Here is a 24,502-nt window from a genome sequence, read left to right as displayed (position 1 = left end):
AAAACGATTAACTTTTTCTCATTATCAATCGAGTTCATCTTATATAAATAAGAAATTAATCTTATGCACTCAAAATTTACCCTGGGGTAGTTGTCAATTTCTCAGGCGAAACGACATAACATGGGATTTCATCCAATCTTTCATGACACATGATCAGAGCATACCAATTAAAGCTTCAAATCGTTTTATGGCACTTTTTGTCTTGCTGTCTGCAACAACCTACCTCTAGCAAGCTACGCGTAGAACCGAAACGTTAGCTATAATTTCGCTTCTATTGATTGATTCGCGTGCTTCCTACAGCCTCGCTTTTGCATCGATTAACCAATCAGAGCGCTGCTTTGCCTTTGATATATCGCTTACTCCTTCAAAACCGTCGACTTTGGAAAGGAAATCCGGTATGCCAGAGATTTTTTGCAGACAAAATAGTACACTGCTAGCTATTAATCAACGTTTCAATGATATACAATTAAAAATACATGGCTATGAACATTCAAATCAATACGTAGAAATATTTCCAATCAAATGGTGACATGATATTAAGGTAGCGCTTCGCCGTGGTCACGGGAGTTCGCTGTCTATCTCGGGGTTTCACGCACTTTACCCAAAATTGTGAGAAAACGGGGAAGAAAACGGAAATTCCAAGAACATACGATTCTAGATAATTAATTTTTCTATCGATTCGTATATAAATTGTGCCTGATAAACATTTTTATCGAAAGATTTCGTGCGAGTTATAAAAATAAATGAGTTTTTCCTTATTCTTTCGCACGCACACAATGTCAACGCATGCATTGGGGTGTGCAAAATGCTACATGCGGTAGACGCTAACAACATTTCTTTTGTTTTCGTTGTCCGTTCTCTCTGCGTAAACGTTGAATATAGATGAGTAGAAAATGTAAGTAAGTGTTACTACTTTGTAAAATAATTTCTATTCATGTTTCAGTAGAACCAGAAATCAGTAAAGATTTTCATCGCTACTAGCTTTGACGCTTTGTTGAAAACGTAGCACATCCCTACATATGCGAGTTGTTTATAGCGAGAAAAGGAAAAAAGAAAACCAAATTTTACAAAACTCGCACGAAATCTCGCGAAAGAAAAGCTTTCTAACTGATATTTTTCGCCAAATGCATAGTAAAATCATTTACCTACAATCGTATGTTTTTGATTTTTCGTGAATCGGGTTAGTATTTTAGAAATTTGCAATTTAGGGTGAAATTTCGGCGACAAAGCAAGAGGAAGCAGTGAGTTGTCTTGCTTCGACCTGACCACGGCGAAGCGCTACCTTAATAATTGATACAAAATTGACTGAGCTGTAATTCCTCTAGGCTTTGGATGATGAGCTACAGAGCGCGAACCCCCCTTCAGTGGATGGGGGTGGGAGTCAATTTATACTTCGTATTGACAAAGTCGGACCATACCGAGATCGATCGATCGTTCGCTTATAAAAGTAAAAAGATGAAAATTGTTATGTTATCTGGATCGATCTCGGAGTGGACAGGACTAATACTGCTTGAAATTGACAATAGGTCATTAGGTGGTTTCGAGCATTCTTATGCCTGGAATTATTCACCAATTTGAATTATCTTGATCCAGTTGGGATTAATGTTAATATATCATATTCGTCCTGAACTTGGTGAATTTAATTCAAAAAGGAGGACTAGTGTTATCAGGAATAGGAGTAAATTGATATCTTATGAACCGTTTAGGAACTTTCAAACCTTTCCGATCCGGTTCGGTATCGGTAATGCTTACAAATTGTCACGACGGCGAAACTGATTAATCAGGTGTAAATACACTCTCAAATCGGGAAAGGTTTGAATGTACTTAGATTTCTTCAACTTGGACACAAATGTCACCTTCTAACTAAGAGTGTGAGATGTGTGTTTCTGGAAGAGAACGGTTCACGTGGACCATTTCATCTAATCACACCTAGTATTTCTTCACGAAATACATGTAGTTCTTGATTCCTAGATGCTCAACACAAGAAGGCCCAAAAATTAGTATAAACCTAAATTGCTCAAAAGCATTCAAAATGATTGAAAGAAAGAAAGTCAAAACAAAAAAAAACTGACTGAATAACTAAAAGCTGGTGCAAAGTGCCTTAGTGCTTATAGAGTTAAATTAAGAGTTAAATAAAGATCACAGAATTTTAAGCAATCCATCCATTGTGTACATAGTGTGACTTTACTGGGCAAGCTAGTGTTAAATGCGCACCCTTACAGTATATAATTTAACGAAATCACTAACATCTGATTTTATTTTATTTTCTGTGCATCATGAAAAACTAAATTAAATGAGACTGCTAAAGCAGAGGATTGTCATCGAGGATTCAAGGCCAAGAAGATGTGAGAAGGAAGACCCCTAGAATGTACCCGATAATGATGAAGGATGAATATGTTAGGTAACAACCTAACTTTCGGCAGACCCTGTCAGCTTGGAGCGATCTCAATCTTCAGTTCAGCAACGCCATCGCACGGCGTCTCATTCAACATGTCATGTCAATTGTATGGGTGCGCAGCCCTGCTATTTTGGCGCGTACGAATTTGACATTTCTCTCCCCTACTTCTATGTGTGAGATTCGATGCGGACTCACCTGAGGGCGACATGCTCGCAAAAAAGGATGTTCGGGAAATGTGAGAGCTGGATATCTTGTTAATATGATGTCTTTGCTTTCGGTAAGTTGTGGTGTGCTGAAGGAGAAAGGTGAGTGCAACACTATTTTTTAAAATCACTTTTATTATTATTATTATTATTATTATTATTGTTGTCAATCTTATTATTATTCCTTTATTCTTGATAATCTATTAGCCTATGATATTAACAGGTTCTTCCGGTATAGTAAAAATCAATGCAATGGGGCAAAAGGAAACGTAACGTAACATCGACAAAGTTAGAAACAATCAGAATATATTAGATTGGATAGTGTTAGTAGACCAAACATATCTACATTGATTTAGGATCTTTAAAGTAATAATCGTAAGTACCGCTTCAGACATACAAAACTATTTAGGAAAGCAAGGCCAAGACCGAAGCGGATACAATGCGAAATTTTGTAAAGCTTCATCGACGAGGACATTTAAGACACAGAAGCAGTTGATAGGATGACAAAATACCAATACGATACAGACGCACGGCTCAATGATTGACTGGTTACAGGGTGAAGCACACACTTCCTGCCCAAGTGACAAACTCTCTGGCGAACTTGCAATAGAAGATATTCGTATCTTTCGTTGCAAATTGATAACCGTAAAGGAATCTGTCGCTTGGGTTATATGCTGGAGGGAACCTATCAATGATAGGCCGGTTTCCTCCTTCGTTACTAGTGTTCATTTGGGCACCATAGCCTAGTTCGTCCGGTATGGAAAGTGCGGATCGTTGTAACCACCCCCCTCGGCCAGAGTAGCCCATAAAGGGAAAAAAATTGACTGAGCTGTAATTGTTCAAAACCTGACCACATTTCTACGTGTATTTTTTTGAGTTTCTAATTTGCACCCTTATATAGAAAACAAAAATGTGTTCCACATTAAAATTTTCAGTTGTATGGCATAATCTCAAATAGTTCAAAATTAAACTTTTCCTAAATGTTTGGTACAAACGAGTGGCAAAGAGGATAATTTATAAGGCGCGTTTGCCTTTCTCGTATTTTGAAAGCTCATAGCTCAGTGATCTGTAGAAGGATTTATATAATCTAACTACCAATAGAATCGAAAATCTTCAACTTGAACGTGTATTGCAACAACATTGAAGTTTTTCAATAGTACACTATTGAAAAACCTGTTTCATTTAACCCATGACAGCACCAGCCAATCAGAACGCGAGATGTCTGCATCTATACAAGAGCATCCATATAAAAGTTAAGTGATTCATTTTTCCTACCATTTGCTGAGCAACTGTTCCCGAAACAAGACACACGAGAGCAACATCGAGGACCTGTCGTCTCACTGTTTCCCGTTCTGCGTACAGGAAAGGAATTCTAGCAAAGGTGTTGTCCATACGCCGCTGCCAGTAGCAGGTATAAAATGAAATGTGATGGGAGAATGGCACCGAAAACCGGTAGAAAGGCAGCCAAAAAGTCCTGCAAGGCCCATTCAAAAGCACTTTTTAGTACTAAAGATAATCATAAAGAACTAGTTGAATTTTGTCACTTTCCTACCATTTTCCGAGCAACTGTTGCCGAAACAAGACACACACGAGAGTTTAAATAATTTGCACCGTCACTAACACATTCAATTACGAACGGCAATGCGAAAGTGGAACAGCGATGCCAACCCTACGGATTTATCCGTAGATCTACGGATTGTAGTGTATTCTACGGATCTACGGAAGAGACTTTTAAAATCTACGGATTTTTCCGGAAATCTTCAGATTTCGCATTATTTCTCTCTAGATATCTACGGAGAATCATAAAATCGCGCACTTCTGATAACGGCCAATAAATCTCTCAACAGTCATTCATAACATTAATTAAAATGGAAATGTTTTATTTTTCGTCTGATGTTAAAATCAATACTTCAGAATTTATTAATTGAAGTTCATCTATTCGTCACAGATTTTTGAATTCCTGTGTTTATGGCTTAGAGCTGCAAGCTGTTGAATTTAAATATACGAGTATAGGTACACTTAAAACCGAATCTACGGATTTTACTTCAGAGAAAGTTGACATCACTGAGTGGAAGTGATGATGTTGAACACATCTTTATACTAGTATACAAATATTCCGTGCGAAACAGAGTTGCCACGTATACAGATCAATATGTATTTTTGTCGTGAATTCTTTAGTATGGGGCGTTTTTTGATCGTGATATCTAACACATTCAATTACGACAGTAACGCTGTCTCGCAATACGAAAAAGAAAATTTTGATTTAGAAACATCTTTATACTAGTATACTTTATACAAATTGTTAGAACAAAGGTTTCCACTTAATTTGCGCATTCTACTTTCCAGGCGTATCAGAACTGACTAAACTTAAAGCAATCTTAAATATTTCTTTATCACAGTGATGTGGTCGTCCTGAAAAGGACGGTGTTTTCAACTCCTCGTCGTTACGGATGGCCAGCTGCAGATGGCAAGGAATGACTTTCGTTTTCTTGTTGTCACGGGCAGCATTACCGGCTAATTCCAACACTTCGGCAGCTAAGTACTCCATCACTCCCGCTAGATAGACCGATGCACCAGCACCGACACGCTCGGCATAGTTCCCCTTCCGAGGCAAACGATGGATTCTGCCGCCAACTGGGAACTGCAGACCAGCACGGTTTGAGCGGGACTTTGCTTTGCCCTTAACTGTTCCTCCTGTGTGCGTGTTTCTGCGTCAAAATTCCACAAGATGCTGTTAACAGCTACACAGCCAATTCAGTATTACTAGCTGCCGCTCTGCTAACTCTTTCTTTTATATCGTCTCACTGTTTCTCGTTCTGCGTACAGAAAAGGAATTTTAACAAAGGGGTTGTCCATACATTGCTGCCAGTAGCAGGTATAAAATGAAATGTGATGTGAGAAATAGCGTCATTTAAGGTGACCATGGAAGCGAGCCACAAATGGCAACCAAGAAACCACCTACCCTCCCACTTCACCTTCCGCTATTTTGCCTTGCTCTTGATGTAAACAAACCATGAATCACATTATTTTTACGCGTAGGAGTAAACATGTTGCGTAGAATTGCTACTGCAATTTGGTGACATAATCACTCATCGCATTGATATATGTTTAGATAAACTATAAACTCTGAAGAATGATTTTTGCAAAACTTTTTCGGACCTTCATTAGAAGGATTTTTCTTAGAATGTTATTATTTTTAACTCACCTCAAGATTTCAACTGCTGTTTATAGCTCTGTGACATAAGTAAGCTTTATGAAACACTTTTGAGTTGTTCTTCACCGGTAAACTTATCCTCTGATCAAAACATTTTATTATAAAACCTTTGAATAACTCACTTTTCTGGTTTTGAAAATTTTACAAAAATCCACGATAAAAAGTTTGCCGGCCTGCTTTAGTATTGGTAATACCATCCTTTTATATTGGCAGTGATGCCATACATAATTAGAGAAAAAAAGGCGGGTGGGTAATGTCAGAGACATAACTGGATGTCGTGAATACGAAAACAACTGACATGTTCCTTAACACACCCGAATATCAATTAGTTGATCAATTGTATGAATTATGCAAGCATTCCCCTTTTGCACATTTTTCGCAAAAACAAAGAAGGCTTCACTTTTTGTTGAGAGGCTTGTTTCTACCTGATTTCGTTTGTAACTTTTTCACTAATAGGCGTTCCGGATTTGCATAATTTATGATAGAAACTATCAATATGCTGTAGGGATTCGTTTCTAGCATTCATAAGGGTCAAATTGCGTAATTCTCTTCAACATTAAACTCTGAAACATTTTTCGCAAAAAATAAGAAGGCTTCACTTGATCTCGATTACTGTGAATTCCACACAGCGAAACGTGCAAAAATCTAACCAAACTGTTCTAGATTTGCACTAAACTGAGGATATTTCCTTTCGATTTTCGAACAGCAAATCCTAATAGTTCTTTAGAAAACTTTTAGAGCCATTAGAACGGCTGATTTTGTGTAATGCTCTCCACCGTTGTTTTTTCACCAATGCTAATGACTGACAGCTATGACGTAATCGCTCTTGTCGAAAGCGAAACTAGTTGTGCAGACGACACAAAACACATCTGCTCGCAGTGGCGATAGAATCCAAACTGATTCAAGTTTTGTTGAGAGGCTTGTTTCTACCTGATTTCGTTTGTAGCTTTTTCACTAATGGGCGATCCTATCGGCTATAAAAATAGCCGCATTCAGAATTTCAATGTTGATTATTTCATTTCGGATTTGCATAATTTATTGAAAGTAACTATCAATATGCTGAAGGGATTCGTTTCTAGCATTCAGAAAGGTCAAATTGCGTAATTCTCTACAACATTAAACTCTGGAACATTTTTTGCAAACACAAAGAAGGCTTCACTTGATCTCGATTACTGTGAATTTCACACAGCGAAACGTGCAAAAATATAACCAAACTGTTCTAGATTTGCACTAAACTGAGGATATTTCCTTTCGATTTGCGAACAGCAAATCCTAATAGTTCTTTAGAAAACTTTTAGTGCCATTAGAACGGCTGATTTTGTGTAATGCTCTCCACCGTTGTTTTTTCACCAATGCTTATGACTGGCAACTATGACGTAATCGCTCTTGTCGAAAGCGAAACTAGTTGTGCAGACGACACAAAACACATCTGCTCGCAGTGGCGATAGAATCCAAACTGATTTAAGCAGGGATACCAGGTCATTTTTTCAAAAATCTGTGATCAAACCCAAAACCAGTCTGTGAAAATCTTGTTTTCCGTACCCCAATAGCAGTTGAAAATCAATTTGGTCAGCAAAAAAAAAGGTCTCACTGCTAACACGCTCTGCACCTTTTGCCTCTACCGCTCTGTGTACTTTTTGGTGCTAAGCTGTGCTCGATTTCCAAAATCTGTGAAAATCTGTGATTTATTCAAGAATCTGTGAAAATCTGTGATCATTTTCAGAAATCTGTGAAAATCTGTGTCATTTTCAAAATCTGTGCAGAAAATTCAAAATCTGTGAAACACAGATTAATCTGTGAACCTGACATCCCGATTTAAGTTTTGTTGAGAGGCTTGTTTCTACCTGATTTCGTTTGTAGCTTTTTCACTAATGGGCGGTCCTAACGGCTATAAAAATAGCCGCATACAGAATTTTAATGTTGATTATTTCATTTCGGATTTGCATAATTTATTGATAGAAACTATCAATATGCTGTAGGGATTCGTTTCTAGCATTCAGAAGTACCAAATTGAGGAACTTACTACGATATTCATCACTTTTCGGAACATTTTTCGTTCAACATTTGTTGTACAGCAGCAGATATTTTGTTCTCTTCTTCAGAACGCGTTCTGATTGGCTGGTGTTGACATGAGTCAAATGAAACAGGTTTTTCAATAGTGTACTATTGAAATTCTTCAATGCTTTTGCTATACACGTTTAAGTTGAAAAATATCGATTCTATTGATAGTTAGATTATATAAATTCCTTCACAGATCACTGAGCTATGAGCGTTAAAAATACGAGAAAAGCAAACGCGCCTTATGAATTATCCTCTTTGATACTCGTTTATACCAAACATTTCCGAAAAGTTTAATTTTGAATTATTTGAGATTATGTCACACAACTGAAAATTTTATCATAAAATTGTGATCATATTCCCGATGGAATGTAGCAAAAATTATCTTGATTCGTTATATACAACAAGAGATATTCATGATCAAAAACTTATCACTCTCTCAGAGGGTAAATTTTGAAAAGACACCCCATAGTAAAGTAAGTCGTATTCACGACAAAAAACCTTGCAATGCACTAAAAATGGTATTATTTTCAATAAGTTGCACGTTGATATAGTTAGAATTACGGATCAAAATTACTTTCGTACGTCACCATCTAAAATTTCAATATTTATAAAAAAAACGATAACATTTCCCTTATTTCCATTTCAAACATTGCTTCCCCTCTAAGTTATCCGCAACCCTATTGTCTTATTTACCGTCGCTATGGGATGCAAAAAAAACAAACAATTCAAGTATTGCAATCTTTTCGAAATGCCTCGTCAATCTAAGAAGAGGAAAGCAGCGCTCATTCGCGAAAATCAATAGAAAAATAGATGGTATACGTTGATAGAGTGTGTTTTGGGTAGTGAGTATGTGCGGGACCCATCAGTTCAAACAGTGGAAGAACTGCCAGAAGTGCCGGTTCAAAACAATACCACGGAATTTAGAAACTGTACTGGATGCAATAATTTGGTACCAATAGGTAAAGTTTTTAAAATATTTTCGTCAAAATATGAAATTATATCCACAGACTAACAGACATGACAGTAGTAGTAAATTCTTATAAAAATAATTTTTCGTGATGCACTAGATCCACCTATATTGTACTGCGCGAACTATTTACTATCTGTACACCCCTTGTGTTATGTACAAGTTTTTTTACTAGTTGGTTTCCCCTCGTTTGTCAACACCGATCAGCTGCTTGCAGGGATGCCTGATTTCATTATAATATGGAAAATGAATCGTAACAATAAATTATTGGATTACGTTGATAATATATTTAACTTTTTCGCGATGTTGGAAGGTAACCATTTATTTGACTCAACGTTGTTCATCTAGACTATTTTTTATTGTGTTGGTAGTTTTCACCCGAAATTAAGTGGCGACAGACCAGAAGTAAGTAAATATTGTAACAAAACGGGTTTGTCTTTGTATTGCGTTGGAGGATGAGAAGTAGGCACAATTATGTATATAGTTTTGGCAATATGTATTAAATCTGTATCCTGCATGAAATTCGCATGGACGTATACAAATCAATACATTACAGGTAATTCTGTATGAATGGCAACTCTGTTGGTAAATGAAAAAAATAAACACAGTCTAGATGACAGACAGGATGTTTTTGATAGGGTAACGTGGCGCCATCATGACACATGTGAGTACTGTCCCAAATAAAGGAATATTCGAAATGACCGTTAAAATGATTGAAAAATCTAATTTGAGTGTCCTGTCTGTTAGTCTGTGTTATATCTTCAAATTTGCATGATAAATGTTTTCAGAGCAAACAGCCGATTTGTCATCAAGCCCTCTCGTCAAGTGCCACTTGAATGTCCTCTGGGTGAGGTTTGTATTTTTTGAATATGGGAGCTTCATATGTAACATGTCAGAGGAAGGTTGCTGTTTAAAAATATATTGTAACAGCCTCCTTTTTACTATGTAATATAAGAAAAATGCCAAGAACCAAGCGAAGGCAAACAGTAAACTATCTTCTTTGGCACAATCATTACATTCTTTTGGTCGCATGATTGCAATTTGTTAACTCCAGAATGAGCATGAAGATGAGATAAGTCTACTCTGTTCTGCTAGGTGATTTGAATAGTTTCAATGTTTACATTTTGTTCTTGCACCTGTATTCCTTTAAGTACACGAATATTGATATTTCATTCCTCTCTACTCGCAAATAACGGGTGATTTTTTAAGAGCTTGAGAACTTTTTTAAACAATAAAACGCATAAAATTTGCAAAATCTCATCGGTTCTTTATTTTAAACGTTAGATTGGTACATGACATTTACTTTTTGAAGATAATTTCATTTAAATGTTGACCGCGGCTGCGTCTTAGGTGGTCCATTCGGAAAGTCCGCTTTTTTATCGACAAATTTTGTTCAGCGATGAGGCTCATTTCTGGTTGAATGGCTACGTAAATAAGCAAAATTGCCGCATTTGGAGTGAAGAGCAACCAGAAGCCGTTCAAGAACTACCCATGCATCCCGAAAAATGCACTGTTTGGTGTGGTTTGTACGCTGGTGGAATCATTGGACCGTATTTTTTCAAAGATGCTGTTGGACGCAACGTTACAGTGAATGGCGATCGCTATCGTTCGATGCTAACAAACTTTTTGTTGCCAAAAATGGAAGAACTGAACTTGGTTGACATGTGGTTTCAACAAGATGGCGCTACATGCCACACAGCTCGCGATTCTATGGCCATTTTGAGGGAAAACTTCGGAGAACAATTCATCTCAAGAAATGGACCGGTAAGTTGGCCACCAAGATCATGCGATTTGACGCCTTTAGACTATTTTTTGTGGGGCTACGTCAAGTCTAAAGTCTACAGAAATAAGCCAGTAACTATTCCAGCTTTGGAAGACAACATTTCCGAAGAAATTCGGGCTATTCCGGCCGAAATGCTCGAAAAAGTTGCCCAAAATTGGACTTTCCGAATGGACCACCTAAGACGCAGCCGCGGTCAACATTTAAATGAAATTATCTTCAAAAAGTAAATGTCATGTACCAATCTAACGTTTAAAATAAAGAACCGATGAGATTTTGCAAATTTTATGCGTTTTATTGTTTAAAAAAGTTCTCAAGCTCTTAAAAAAATCACCCTGTACTATTACTATATGAAAAAGTATTGTTTCACCAATACTTTTACATTTATTTTCCTTGGCTTCTGTCCACGGTCACCTTAAGTTAAAGCAACTACTCTGAATGTACGAGACACCGTCAGCACGATGGCACCGAAAACCGGTAGAAAGGCAGATTTGTACCGTCACTAACACATTCAATTACGAACGGCAATGCGAAAGCGAAAGTGATGATGTTGAACACATCTTTATACTAGTATGGGGTCGTGTGAAAATATGCCATGCGAAACAGGGTTGCCATATATGCAGGTTAATCTGTATTTTATTTATACATACATATTTGTACAGATTAATCTGTATTATTATTATTATTATTAATCTGTATTATTATTATTATTATTATTATTATTATTATTATTATTATTATTATTATTATTATTATTATTATTATTATTATTATTATTATTATTATTATTATTATTATTATTATTATTATTATTATTATTATTATTATTATTATTATTATTATTATTATTATTATTATTATTATTATTATTATTATTATTATTATTATTATTATTATTATTATTATTATTATTATTATTATTATTATTATTATTATTATTATTAGAGTGACTATAATCAGAGTGGCGACAGCTGTTCGTTTGGAATGACAGCTACCAGTTCCAAACGAGCAAACGACCTGTCAATTCAATGTAGAGCTAATGGAATGTTTTGAATTGTTGCCAACATTACGGATGAGATGTCGTCACTCTGGTTATAGGCACTCTAATTATTATTATTATTATTATTATTATTATTCTTATTATTATTATTATTATTATTATTATTATTATTATTATTATTAGTATTATTATTTTATATTATTATTATTATTATTATTATTATTATTATTATTATTATTATTATTATTATTATTATTATTATTATTATTATTATTATTAAAAATGACTCTTGCATACCGGAGATCGTCGATACATTTCAGACCAGGCCATTGCAATTGTCTCGTACTGAAATTTCGAGAAGAATCAGATATCTTCGAACTTCATAGCTTCAATAAAAATAAATTACAAATTTGTCGGACCTAGCCTCCTATATTAGCAAATTAAAAAGGAATTGTAACCTCCGGGCCTCGGTTCAAAAGTCTGTTTTCACAGTGATTGCATAACCTTTCTATATGAGAAAGGCAAAAAGGTCAAGTCGAACCAAGTTTTCAATGGTATGCAATGACTGAATTATAAGCGTTCAAAATTGTGACAGAAAAGGATACGCGGTTAGTTTTGCATTCTTTTAAATTGACATACAGCCTCGTATAGTGAAGAGTAAGGCATTTTTAATGCCAAAATACCACAAAACTTTTCTTAGAAGATAGCCGGAAATCGATAAGTGGAATGAAATGGAATGCAGAGATAATTTAGTGAAATAGAGTGATCAGATGTGAAACGTTGAAAAAATCTGATAAATGAAGTTAAAAGAAAACTCCTGGAAAAGTGGATCTATTCTTGGTTAGGTTTTTTTTGCCGGATTCCACACGGTATCTGGGCTGGTATTGTCCGGAGAAAGATAATAGGTACTATCAATCTTCTAATGAACCCCAGCCCTTGTTGGAAAACAATGCTACATTCTTCAGAGAATCTTGGATTTGATAAAAATATTTCCCTCTATGCGTATTTTCGAATTTCCAGAAAGCGTGTCTAATGTCGTTTTCGCTTGATGCCAAACCAAATAAAGTTTCCACCCTAACTGCTATCAAACCGTTTGTTTGAAGCTTGTTTCGAACTTTGTTTCAACGTTGTTGAACTGAAATCAAGTCAGTTCCGAACCTGGTTTTTATATGAGTTTTGCTCAAATCCCTGTTGTTAATCGCGAAACCAACACAGTTTCATCAAAACAGTTTGTTTGATGAAACTACCCTAATGTACAATTCAGACGATCCGGCTTCTTCCGTCACCGGAACGTCAGCCTCCGTCAAAATTAGTCAAATGAGTTTTCCCTTTGCGCATTCACAGAGATCCAGCAGAGATCCGGAACGTCAACGTCCGTTAACGGCAAGCTCCGTCGACATTTCTCCGAAAGAATATTTGAAGGACTGTGATTATCGCACACATGCACGATTCATATGATTACGGTATTGAGCTGACGTTTGTTATGTATGTATTCGGTGTCAAAATCCCACTCTTAAACAAAACATACCACATACAAGTAATTAAAGTTATCAGTAGATTTGCAAAGTACGTTACATTGTTGAGTGGAACTGATTGTTTTGTTTTTTCCTCTCTGTCTAGGTAATTTTGAAAGTTATTTATTCGATTGAAAGGTAGGAAAACAACAGATCGATTGGCTTAAAAAGCTCCCAGATTTTGTATTAGTGGAAAAGAATTGTGCGAAACTAAGTTCTTCAAATTCTGCGTGTAAGAAAATGACATGACGGACACGGATAGGAAACCGGATCGTGTGAATCAGAATGACGGTGACGGACGTTGACGTTCCGGTGACGGTGACGGGAGAAGTCGGACCGTCTGAATCGTACTTAAATCAGTTTGTTTTCTCAAGTAGGCCTAATCCTTTTTTTACCCTTCTACCGTATTTTTTATCACAGTGATTTTAAGGTAAATAATTGCTCATTAGTTTCATCTACAGTTAAGGTCCCCCGGCATTCGTCCCGGGCGCAACGTTTTAAGGGGGGCGAGGTTTTCTCGTTCTAATGATCTTCCCGGAGTTTAGCTAAACCAGCGATGGGGGCGGTAAATCGGCAAATCTTATTTTGCCCCGGGCGTTAAATTTCCTCAGTACGCCACTGTATTAGATACCTAGCAGAAGTATAGTTGTATTGCAAATGTAGCAAATGTTATCGAGTTTACTAAATGGCTCTGTGAAACCAACCCTCAACAACTTATTTTCATGATCAATCGGTATTACGCGAGTTCTGTGTACCAAAAATACGAAACTGAAACATAATTCAACTTTACTTTTCTTACAGTTCAAAAGGCAAACCCTCTAGACTGTGTTCCTGCACATTAATCTTCTAAGGAAACTGTACATAGAAAATTGTCATCAATCGCAATACATGCATCTCAACCCGTAGAATGATACGCGCATAATGATACAAATTTTAAAATATCCATGTGCTTCATTAAGATTGAATATAGAACTTAGTAACAAATAAATGAAAATAATGTCACTATTACGCAAAATTTTGGTAAAAAAAAAGTTCATATAATAGTAATTTTACAGTGCAATTTAAATGAACTTCGTTTAAATTTCACAAATTTATTCTATAGAGTACAAAATAAGTCACGTAGGGATTACGTGATACAAATGTGGACTAAGAGCTCATGAGTTTATTCCACCTATACTTCACATAAGTATTACAAGAAAAGCTAATGAATAAAAATCACATACGTTTTCACGTAGCATTGATGTGAGGATTTTTCTTAGTGTGTATTCGAACCAGACGTGTTATTTATACACACTGCTAAAAATCGACACTTTTTTAAATGTGTTTCTCTAAACACATTTCAAGTTCTAAGCTCACTAACATTTCAAATACGCTTCTTTTGTGCTTCAAAACTTTAACGCATAAAAATTAAGTGTGTCGTCATATGGCTCAATCAAATATCATCACATTTTAATCTTAAGTTGTTGATATCTAATGGTTCTAAAATAAGAATAAAGTGTGTAACTTTATGACATAGATAAATATCATAACATGTCAGTTTGAAGTGTCACTGTATTGATGTATATATGTTTTGTCAATAATCTGTATAGTTCCTGACAATTGCGGCAATACTAAGTGTCAAGCATATAATAAAAAAGTTTCGAACACAATGGCTGCAAGATTCTTCGTGGGAGTGATTGAATCAGATTTTCTACCTCATACCTTAGAAATTCTACACAGTAAGTATATTTATTAAATTATCGTGACAGATTCTTTTTGTTTATTCACCTCTCTTACAATGCATGAACTAAACATGAAAACATAAACTATCAGTTGGTACTTGAACTTGCAGGAGAAAAAAAAGACGAGAAATCGTCATTTGCTGATGCGTCTTTCAAAAGTTAACCGAAAATTTTGTTTTTATCTACAGCGGAGTTCAAAAGTCAAAACCTCTAGATTGTGTTCCAGCACATCAATCACATTTTGAACTACTAGTTCCAGCTGAATGCATTCCTTAAAGGGAACAATGTTTGCTTCAGTTTGTCAGATTCGGAGAAGGGATTTAGAACAATGCATTCTGTATTTTTGATATTTTTCACCAGTGATTCAACAGAAACGAATTTAAAAGTAGAATTTTCAGAATATCTGCTTGGGAACAAAATTTATCGCAATGTTATGTCCAACAGACTATGTAATCTATTAGTTTTTAGTACCAATATACATTATTAGGATTCAATATAGAACTTTATAGTAACAATTACATGAAAATAATGTGACTATTAAGTAAAATTCTGGTAAAAAGTAAGTTCAGATGAAATAAATTTTACAGCACAATTTAAATGAACTTTGTATAAGTTTCACAAAAGTATTCTATAGAATCTACGAAAAAGTTACGTAGATATGACGTGATACAAATGTGGACTAAGAGTTCATGAGTTCATTCTGTGCTATCTATACTTCACATGAGTATTACAAGAAAAGTTCTATGGATAAAAATCACATACGTTTTCACGTAGCATTGAAGTGAGGATTTTTCTGAGTGTACAGATTTTCACATACATACAGATTTCATACAGAATTCAGAATGTATACAGATTTAATAAATTAAAATAACAATAACATAAAACAGATATAATGAACAATAGGAAAGAACGTAATATTTTTTTTCGTACACAGCTAAATTCTCATTTTCACATTATATGATATTCTAATGATTTTTCACTATTAGCATTTCCATTGATAGCTACAAAGAGTATTCAACATCATGTTAAATATATAAGATAATCTTATGAAACATAAAACTCTTCGTAACGTTATTTTTACAATATTTTCATATAACGAATGAAATTTCCAGTCTGAATCAAATTTATTGGCGCGCCCTATAACCATTACTAGATATCCACACAACATACGTTGAAACAATTTATGAAGCGCATATTATATTCACTTCGAATTAATATAGATAGGTTTATCTATACCATATGACTAGTTTCATAAAATTTATATATAACTTTTGATGGAGGTCATCCTAGTTCTATATAGCAGTTATATATAGATCAAATGATTGCTATTTGATTGAATAAGTGATACATATAAGATTCAAATTAATTAAAATACAGGGATAATGGTGCTTGAAGGAATAAAAAACAATAAAAATAATTGTCTTATCAAAATTTGTTATATTTTTCGTATGTAAAAAGTTTCATAATGAATATTTATTTTAATATTTCAACTACACTTACTTCTTTGGAACTGGCTGATTTCATCGGATATTTACTGTTACCAGACGAATCGGAAACTACTTCTTTTATCGAGGATTTGAGCTATACTAGTCGTTATGATATTTGCGAAGAAGTAGGATCCCGAAACTATAAATAAATAATTTAAATTCTTTTATTAGACATACAGAATGATGAGACGTACCGGGTATTTATTTCATAATCCGTTAGGGTATATTCTTTAACGAAATTTAATGAGCTGTCTTGTCAGCGATTTAAAATAACGGAACTTCCTAAAAAAAACTGTCTGGAGCAGTTGATGAATATCGAGGACACAACTCCTTCTTCAGCTTCAAGCAGTACGATTCACAACTATTCTTTCGTAAAAACAAACTCCATTATATGTCTAAGTTGAAAAATTATTTCTTGTTATTTTCTTCAGCTTAAGAGAACAGTGTCTCGTTTTCTTCCTAAACATAATCAGCATGCGATTAATAGAAAAATGTAATGAATATTAAAATTATATTGGCTTAAGTTTTATCGACTTTTGGCATAATTTGTATATGGTATTTTTATCAATATCATAAAGATTATGTAGATATAAAATGTATTGAACATCATTTAGAGTTCCATTAAGGTCTGATGACACAGGGCCACGTGTTGAGTTTTAAATCGACCACGTGGCTCGCTCAATTCCCTTTGCGCATCGTATTTCTCTTGTACTCTCTCGTATATGAGCAAACTGTACCGGTTATTTTGATGAGAAGTTTTATCACATTAATCTATCGTATGGGTTGGACATTACATGATTCCAATGAACAATGAAAAAATATTCTCTCTCTATGCTATCAGGAAACCAAAGCGAAAAAAAAATGGTGGATGCATTGAAACTGACTTTGTTTCACAAAAAAATACAAGACTTTATTTTTATCGCGATAACATATATGTTTTATGTACTAATCGCATCTAAACTAAATTATCTAGACTTTTTCATGGTAGATTTATGATACAAGCCTTCAAAGCCGAGATATTCGATGAACAAGTAGAGGTATGCATTTCCGAGCGTTCCAATTTCCAGCAGTTCTTCAGTCAGAACAAAATACAACACGACCGCTAAATTCAATTAATCATTCTGAAAATTTCACAGAATATTCTCAACTAAATTTCGAAGACATTGTCTGGTAGGTTTTTCTGTATTCTGCACCGTTTCCAAGAAAATTTAATTTGAAACGGGAGAATAGCAAAAAACCTACCACTTTACGGTATTGTCCTCAGCCCTTAAATGTCATAAGTTGTCATATGTCTTTTGTGAAATACCATCTGGGTACGATTCATAAGACATATCCAATGAATATAAATTATGTAACGAGTTAGGTTTCATCGAATTTCCATATACATTATATGGGATATTCTTATAACTTTCATTATGGTAACGTCTATTTAGGTTTAACGTACACTTTAAATAAAGATTATAAGTTTCCATATAAGTTCTATAAATTATATTCTGCATTATAAATAAAATTTTCATTTCAGTGTATGAGCTCTCTTTCACACAGAGAAAAATATTGTAAAAATAAACCAAATTTGGGTTTTAGATAACGAATTTTTTTATTAAAATAGTGACAAAAGAAAATCTGGGTTCATATTGCAAATATTGCTTCTTGAAACATGATGATTATCTTAGTGGATTAGTTTGTTTCAATCAATATATATATATATATATATATATATATATATATATATATATATATATATATATATATATATATATATATATATATATATATATATATATATATATATATATATATATATATATATATATATATATATATATATATATATATATATATATATATATATATATATATATATATATATATATATATATATATATATATATATATATATATATATATATATATATATATATATATATATATATATATATATATATATATATATATATATATATATATATATATATATATATATATATATATATATATATATATATATATATATATATATATATATATATATATATATATATATATATGAACTAAGTGTTTTGCCTTTCTCATATAGAAAGGTTATGCAATCACTGTGAAAACCGACTTTTGAACCGAGGCCCGGAGGGCCAAGTGTCATATACCATTCGACTCAGTTCGTCGAGTACGCAAAATGTCTGTGAGTATGTGTGTGTGTGTATGTGCGTATGTGTGTAACGTTTTTTTGCACTAACTTTTCTCGGAGATGGCTGAACCGATTTTCGCAAACTTAGATTCAAATGAAAGGTCTTGTGGTCCCATACAAAATTCCTGAATATTGTTTGGATCCGACTTCCAGTTCCGGAATTATGGGGTAAAACGTGCAAAAAATTGTGAAAATAAGTGCACTAACTTTTCTCAGAAATGGCTGAACCGATTTTCACAAACTTAGATTCAAATGAAAGGTCTTGTGGTCCCATACAAAATTCCTGAGTATTATTTGGATTCGACTTCCGGTTCCGGAATTATGGGGTAAAATGTGCAAAAAATTGTGAAAATAAATGCACTAACTTTTCTCAGAGATGGTTGAACCGATTTTCACAACAATTTTAGGTTCAAATAAAAGATCTTGAGGTCCCATCAAAAATTCCTGAATATTATTTGGATCCGACTTCCGGTTCGGGAGTTATGGGGTAAAATGTGCAAAAAAAAGAAAATATGTGTTCTAACTTTTCTCATAGATGGCGCGACTGCTTTTCACAAACTTAGATTCAAATGAAAGGTCCTGTGGTCCCATACGTAATACCAGAATTTCATGCGGATTCGACTTCCGGATCCGGAAATATAGGTTAAAGTGGGTTTAAAATTGTATACCATCACTGAAAATGGGGAAAAACCTTAAAATATTTAGAAATTAATCGACCTCAAATCTTTTCCAATTGATAGTTTTTATCAGTAGACGGTCAAACAATCCGATTTCGGTTATTCTGTCAAGAATCGCAGTGAATTATTTTGAAGAATACCACAGTATTATATATGATAGTTTGATTGATATGAGAAAGGCATCATTACACCACTAGGTGGATTAAAACAGGTTTTTTATGTTTGATTTTCATACTACCGGCCCTTATTACCAGTGTGAAGTGGAAATTGAGTGGAGTGAACGTATCCCAATTGGATTTCACACGATGACAACAAATGAACGGTATATCGAGTTCATCTTTGACGTTTATTGGTGGATTTTGTACCATGAAATACTGTGGAATGAGATAGAAAATTGTAGAACTGAATAAAATAATAATGACTGAACCAATGAGCAAACCACTGATAGCTGTCAAACGATGTTCATCCAGTTTATATTGTGAGGATGTGTCGTTTGGGACCTGATGGGTGAGATGATGTGTGAGTGAAATGTAAGAGTAAGTGCAGTAAAGGCCACCGTTCCAGCTCAGGACTAACGATCGACCAATAGAAATTGGGCAACGGTACCCCCATTTCATCTCAAATCCATTAGTCATTTCATATACGAAAACCATTAGTTAGAGTGAGATCTGTTATCTCTGTTTGATAGATTAAATTCAAGAGTAACATGAAACTTGTAGCATTTTGCGTCGCTAAAACAGCAGTATCGAACCACATATTAATTGAAAGTCAACTAATCGGTAAAATATTGTAGAATTGTAGAACTGAATAAAATAATAATGACTGAACCAATGAGCAAACCACTGATAGCTGTCAAACGATGTTCATCCAGTTTATATTGTGAGGATGTGTCGTTTGGGACCTGATGGGTGAGATGATGTGTGAGTGAAATGTAAGAGTAAGTGCAGTAAAGGCCACCGTTCCAGCTCAGGACTAACGATCGACCAATAGAAATTGGGTAACGGTACCCCCATTTCATCTCAAATCCATTAGTCATTTCATATACGAAAACCATTACTTAGAGTGCGATCTGTTATCTCTGTTTGATAGATTAAATTCAAGAGTAACATGAAACTTGTAGCATTTTGCGTCGCTAAAACAGCAGTATCGAACCACATATTAATTGAAAGTCAACTAATCGGTAAAATAACATGGTGACTCTACTAATGAGATGACTAGTGGCACACTAATTTTATTTACAATCTATTAGAATAGAAATAGTAACTCAATGTTAAGATGCTTGCTTGTGGAATGCATGTGTATATGTGTGTGCCTGTGTGTATCTATGTATGTGTTTTGTGTGTACAATATACATTATATCGTGCCCTTGGGTGCGTTGTATGAAATTGGTCGTGATACATTTCGATTGTGAGTCAGTGTACACCAGATGTTGAAAAGTGCCTGTGTGGATGGTAACACTGTCAAGAATCACCCGAAGATAACGAAATGTGAACATGCTGTAGTAATACTAATAAAACCTAAGTGTTAATATCATTTAAATAAAAACGCATGTCCTCAGTTCTTATCCATCACACCATGATAAGCGACCATACAAAGATGTCATTAAAAAAACACTAATCCTTTTTTGCCTTTCTCATATAGAAAGGTTATGCAATCACTTGAAAAACCGACTAGTGAACACCATTCGACTCAATTCATCGAGCTGATCAATGTCTGTGTGTGTGTATGTGTCAAATAATCTCACTAGGTTTTCTCGGAGATGGCTGAGCCGATTTTGACAAACTTAGATTCAAATGAAAGGTCGCACGGTCCCATACGGAATTCCTGAATTTCATCCGGATCCGGAGTTATAGGGTAAAGTGTGTTCAATATTGTACACCGTTACTTAAACCGACGAAACAAAAAACGTAAAAAAATTTCTAAACTGGTCTCAAAATTACACAATTCGATAGTCATTATCAGTAGGCAACTAAACAAACCGATTCCGGCTATCCTGGTTCCCGGTATCCGGTTCCGGAAGTACCGGAAATAGAGGTCATATATACCAAAATGGATCTCACTCACTTTACTCAGCGATGGTTTGACCGATTTCCACAAACTTAGATTCAAATGAAAGGTCTTCCGGTCCCATACTGAATTCCTGAATTTCATCCGGTTCCGGAGTTATAGGGTAAAGTGTGTTCAATATAGTACACCGTCACTTAAACTGGCGGAACAAAAACCGTGAAAAATGTTATAAACTGGACTCTAAACCGTTATTCCCAATCTTAGGGTCAATTGAAAGGTCTTATGGTCCTACCAAAAATTACTGCATATTTTTGGATGCAACAAACATTTAAATCGTAATTTAGAGTGCGTACTAGTAGAGTTTGTATGTCATGTTAGTTGGTGGCCGTACGAACCGACTTCGATTATACCGGTTCTCGGGTTCCGGTGCCGGAAGTGCATATAATAGTGAACCCACTTCGTTTTTTTTAAGGAAGACCTACGCAATCAAAGCACTGTTCAATTCTGTATGTTATACTAGTTAATGCACAAACAATCTTTTGGTTCCTTTCAAAAATCGAAGAGAAAATTTTTGAATAGAATACCACAATATTAGTAATAAGAGAAAGGCATCATTACACCAAAGCCGAAGCCTCGGTATTAAATTCATGTAGTGGAATTTCATTCTGTTTCAACAGACTTCGCAACCGATTCAAAGTGTACAGAACCATTGCATGGCTGGTGCTACGATCATATTGAAGTTGCCGCAGATACCATGGATCATAGCTGATCTGTTATCGTCGTGAAAACAACCCCATCCCGTACCGTGAGAGTTAAAGTCTCCTAAAACCAACGTCGGTGCGGGAAGGAGCTCAATGATATCACTGAGCCGCTGATGCCCAACCGAGGCTCTTGGCGGAATATATATGGCAGCAATGCAAATGTCCTTGCCTTTGATTGTAACATGACAAGCGACACCTTCAATACCTGGTATCGATGGGAGGTAAATGCGATAGAAAGATCCCTAAAAGTACTCCTCCATGGGGACCATCTCGATCCAGACGAATAATGTTAAAATCGTTGAAGTTTAAGGGTATTTCAGAAGCTAGACAAGTTTCGCACAATGCAAATGCATCACATTTCAGATTATTTACTAGAAATTTGAAAGGATCTATTTTTGGGATGATACTTCTACAATTCCACTGTATAACAGTGATTGTATCCGTGACCTCGGTGGGTGACTTAGCCATCGAAGGATACGATCGCTGAAAGAAGGAACCATTTTAAAGTCAACTTCTTCAAGAATGTTTTAACTGTAGGAATAAAAGCCATTAATAGACTTTTAAGAGGTTCTGAAATATTGAAGGCATTCATGATCCAGTCCACGATATCAGAGAATTTAACACACCCATTATCTGGTAAATTTTCTGACTGATCTTTAGGGACTCTCGGGGGTTTTGAAGTCCCAGGAAGTGATGGAAATTCTTTTCCAAGCCCTGGAGCTTTTTCCTCCGGTTTTTTGCCATCACTTCCAGTTGTTTTAATTTTTTGAGACCCACCAGAAGATTCCTTCGAACCCTTACTAGGGAGCTTACCAGAAGATTTATTTCTTCTCTTTCTGAAGCTATGAGCGACCGCCGAAGATGTACCTTCAAGGGAATCATCAGCATCGCTCTCGCCAGCTGACAAACAAGCGAAAACATTCTCTGGAGGCGTAGCACTCTTCAACATTTCAACAAAGGAATGCTTCGAATGTTGCTTAAGTGAACGCCTCATCTTGTCTTTGCGCAGTTTGTACGCGGGGCATGCCGAGAGGTCATGCGGTCCCTCCTTACAGTAGAGACACTTTCCAATGTTTCCATCGCAGGAGTTATCCGCATGACCTCCTCCACATTTGGTACAACGGGATTTATTGCAACAAAGGGATGCTGTATGTCCCAATTGTTTGCAATTAGTGCAGTTCATGACCCGCGGCACAAAAAGGCGAACAGGTAAACGAACTCGGTCCAGGAGGACGTAATTAGGCAAAGCCGAGCCAGTGAAAGTCACTCTATACGAGTCTGATGGGATGTAGGACTTAGTCCCATCCTTAGCGATCGATACTGAGCGCAATTGCTTGCAGTCCAGTATCTTAACATTCTTGAGTAAGCGGTTTTTAAAACCGCCTGCCCCATGCTTAAGAATGTCCTTGCAAGTCACACTCGGATCGGTGATCACGCCGTCTATTTCGAGTTCGCGAACTGGAATGTAAACGTGATACTCCCGCGTGAAGAGCTCACATTGAACGATCTCGTTAGCCTGTTTTGCACTGGGTAACAAGACCCTAAACTTGTCTGGGCGTACTTTTTCAATCTTTTGTATTGTAGAATATCACGAGGTCAAGTCTTTAGATAATATAAGGATGTTCAATTTTTTTCCGTTTGCTTTGGTCCGGATGTAAACCGCGTACGGACCGGCCGGAAGTGCAAGCCCATCGGGTAATTTTTCATACGTATCAGATTATTGCTATCAGATGACTCCATTTCGTCATCTGCAGAGAGGTCAGGCAATTCTGAGCCTTAAATGATTTAAATGGGATTTAAATGATTAAAACATTTAAAAAAATCCTTACATGGTTCGCTATAGGCGATTATAAGCCAATATATTTGGTTTCTTGTAGTTGTTGTACGGTTGGTGCTGGAGGTGGAATGTTCGTTACTCTAATTGATAATGGTTAGAGTGGCACAAATCAATCTTCAGCATAAACGTACAGCAACTATGAATCTATCCAGACTTCTGCAAGAAGGTAAAGCTTCTATAGCTTTGGTTCAAGAACCATTTTTCCAAAAGGGAAACTGTTGCCTTCAACAAGACCGGTATGACTAATCCACGTGAAATGCCTCGAGCATGCATACTTGCAAATAGTGCTCTCGATGTTTCTCTCATATCGGAGCTCACAACTCGGGATATTTGTGCTGTCACAGTTGGTATGACTATTGATGGCATAGACAGGAAATATGTCTATTGTTCGGCATATTTACCGCATAACCAACCTTCGCCAAGCGATGACTTCAAAAAGGTTGTATAATACTGCTGCAAGAGTGATTTACCGCTTGTAATCGGCAGTGACATAAATGCTCACCATATCATTTGGGGCAGCACAGATATAAATTCGAGAGGCTCTGATATGATGGAATTTGTAAGCAGTACAAACCTGCACATAGTCAATGCAGGAGACCGTCCAACTTTTGCGAGATCTGGAAGAGAAGAGGTTTTGGGCGTAACTCTCTGCTCTGATAGAATTGCGCATGAGTTGGTGAATTGTCTCGT

General features: G+C 35.6%; 1 protein-coding gene across 9 annotated transcripts in view; it reads left to right on the top strand.

Annotated features, from left to right (window-relative positions):
- Positions 1-24,502, top strand: part of LOC131432440 (apoptosis-inducing factor 3) — a 138,139-nt gene that overhangs the window by 5,627 nt on the left and 108,010 nt on the right. For 3 of the 9 annotated variants that reach the window (XM_058598709.1, XM_058598708.1, XM_058598710.1), the window contains exon 2: positions 14,727-14,855. The exons of the other annotated variants lie outside the window; for them this stretch is intronic. In XM_058598709.1, the coding sequence (XP_058454692.1) occupies positions 14,727-14,855 (129 nt within the window). The remainder of the gene's footprint in view (positions 1-14,726; positions 14,856-24,502) is intronic. 9 annotated transcript variants of the gene reach the window in all.

This window comes from Malaya genurostris, chromosome 2 (assembly GCF_030247185.1).
Source record: "Malaya genurostris strain Urasoe2022 chromosome 2, Malgen_1.1, whole genome shotgun sequence".
NCBI classification, from domain to species: domain Eukaryota; kingdom Metazoa; phylum Arthropoda; class Insecta; order Diptera; family Culicidae; genus Malaya; species Malaya genurostris.
This window is presented reverse-complemented; position numbering and strand designations above follow the sequence as displayed.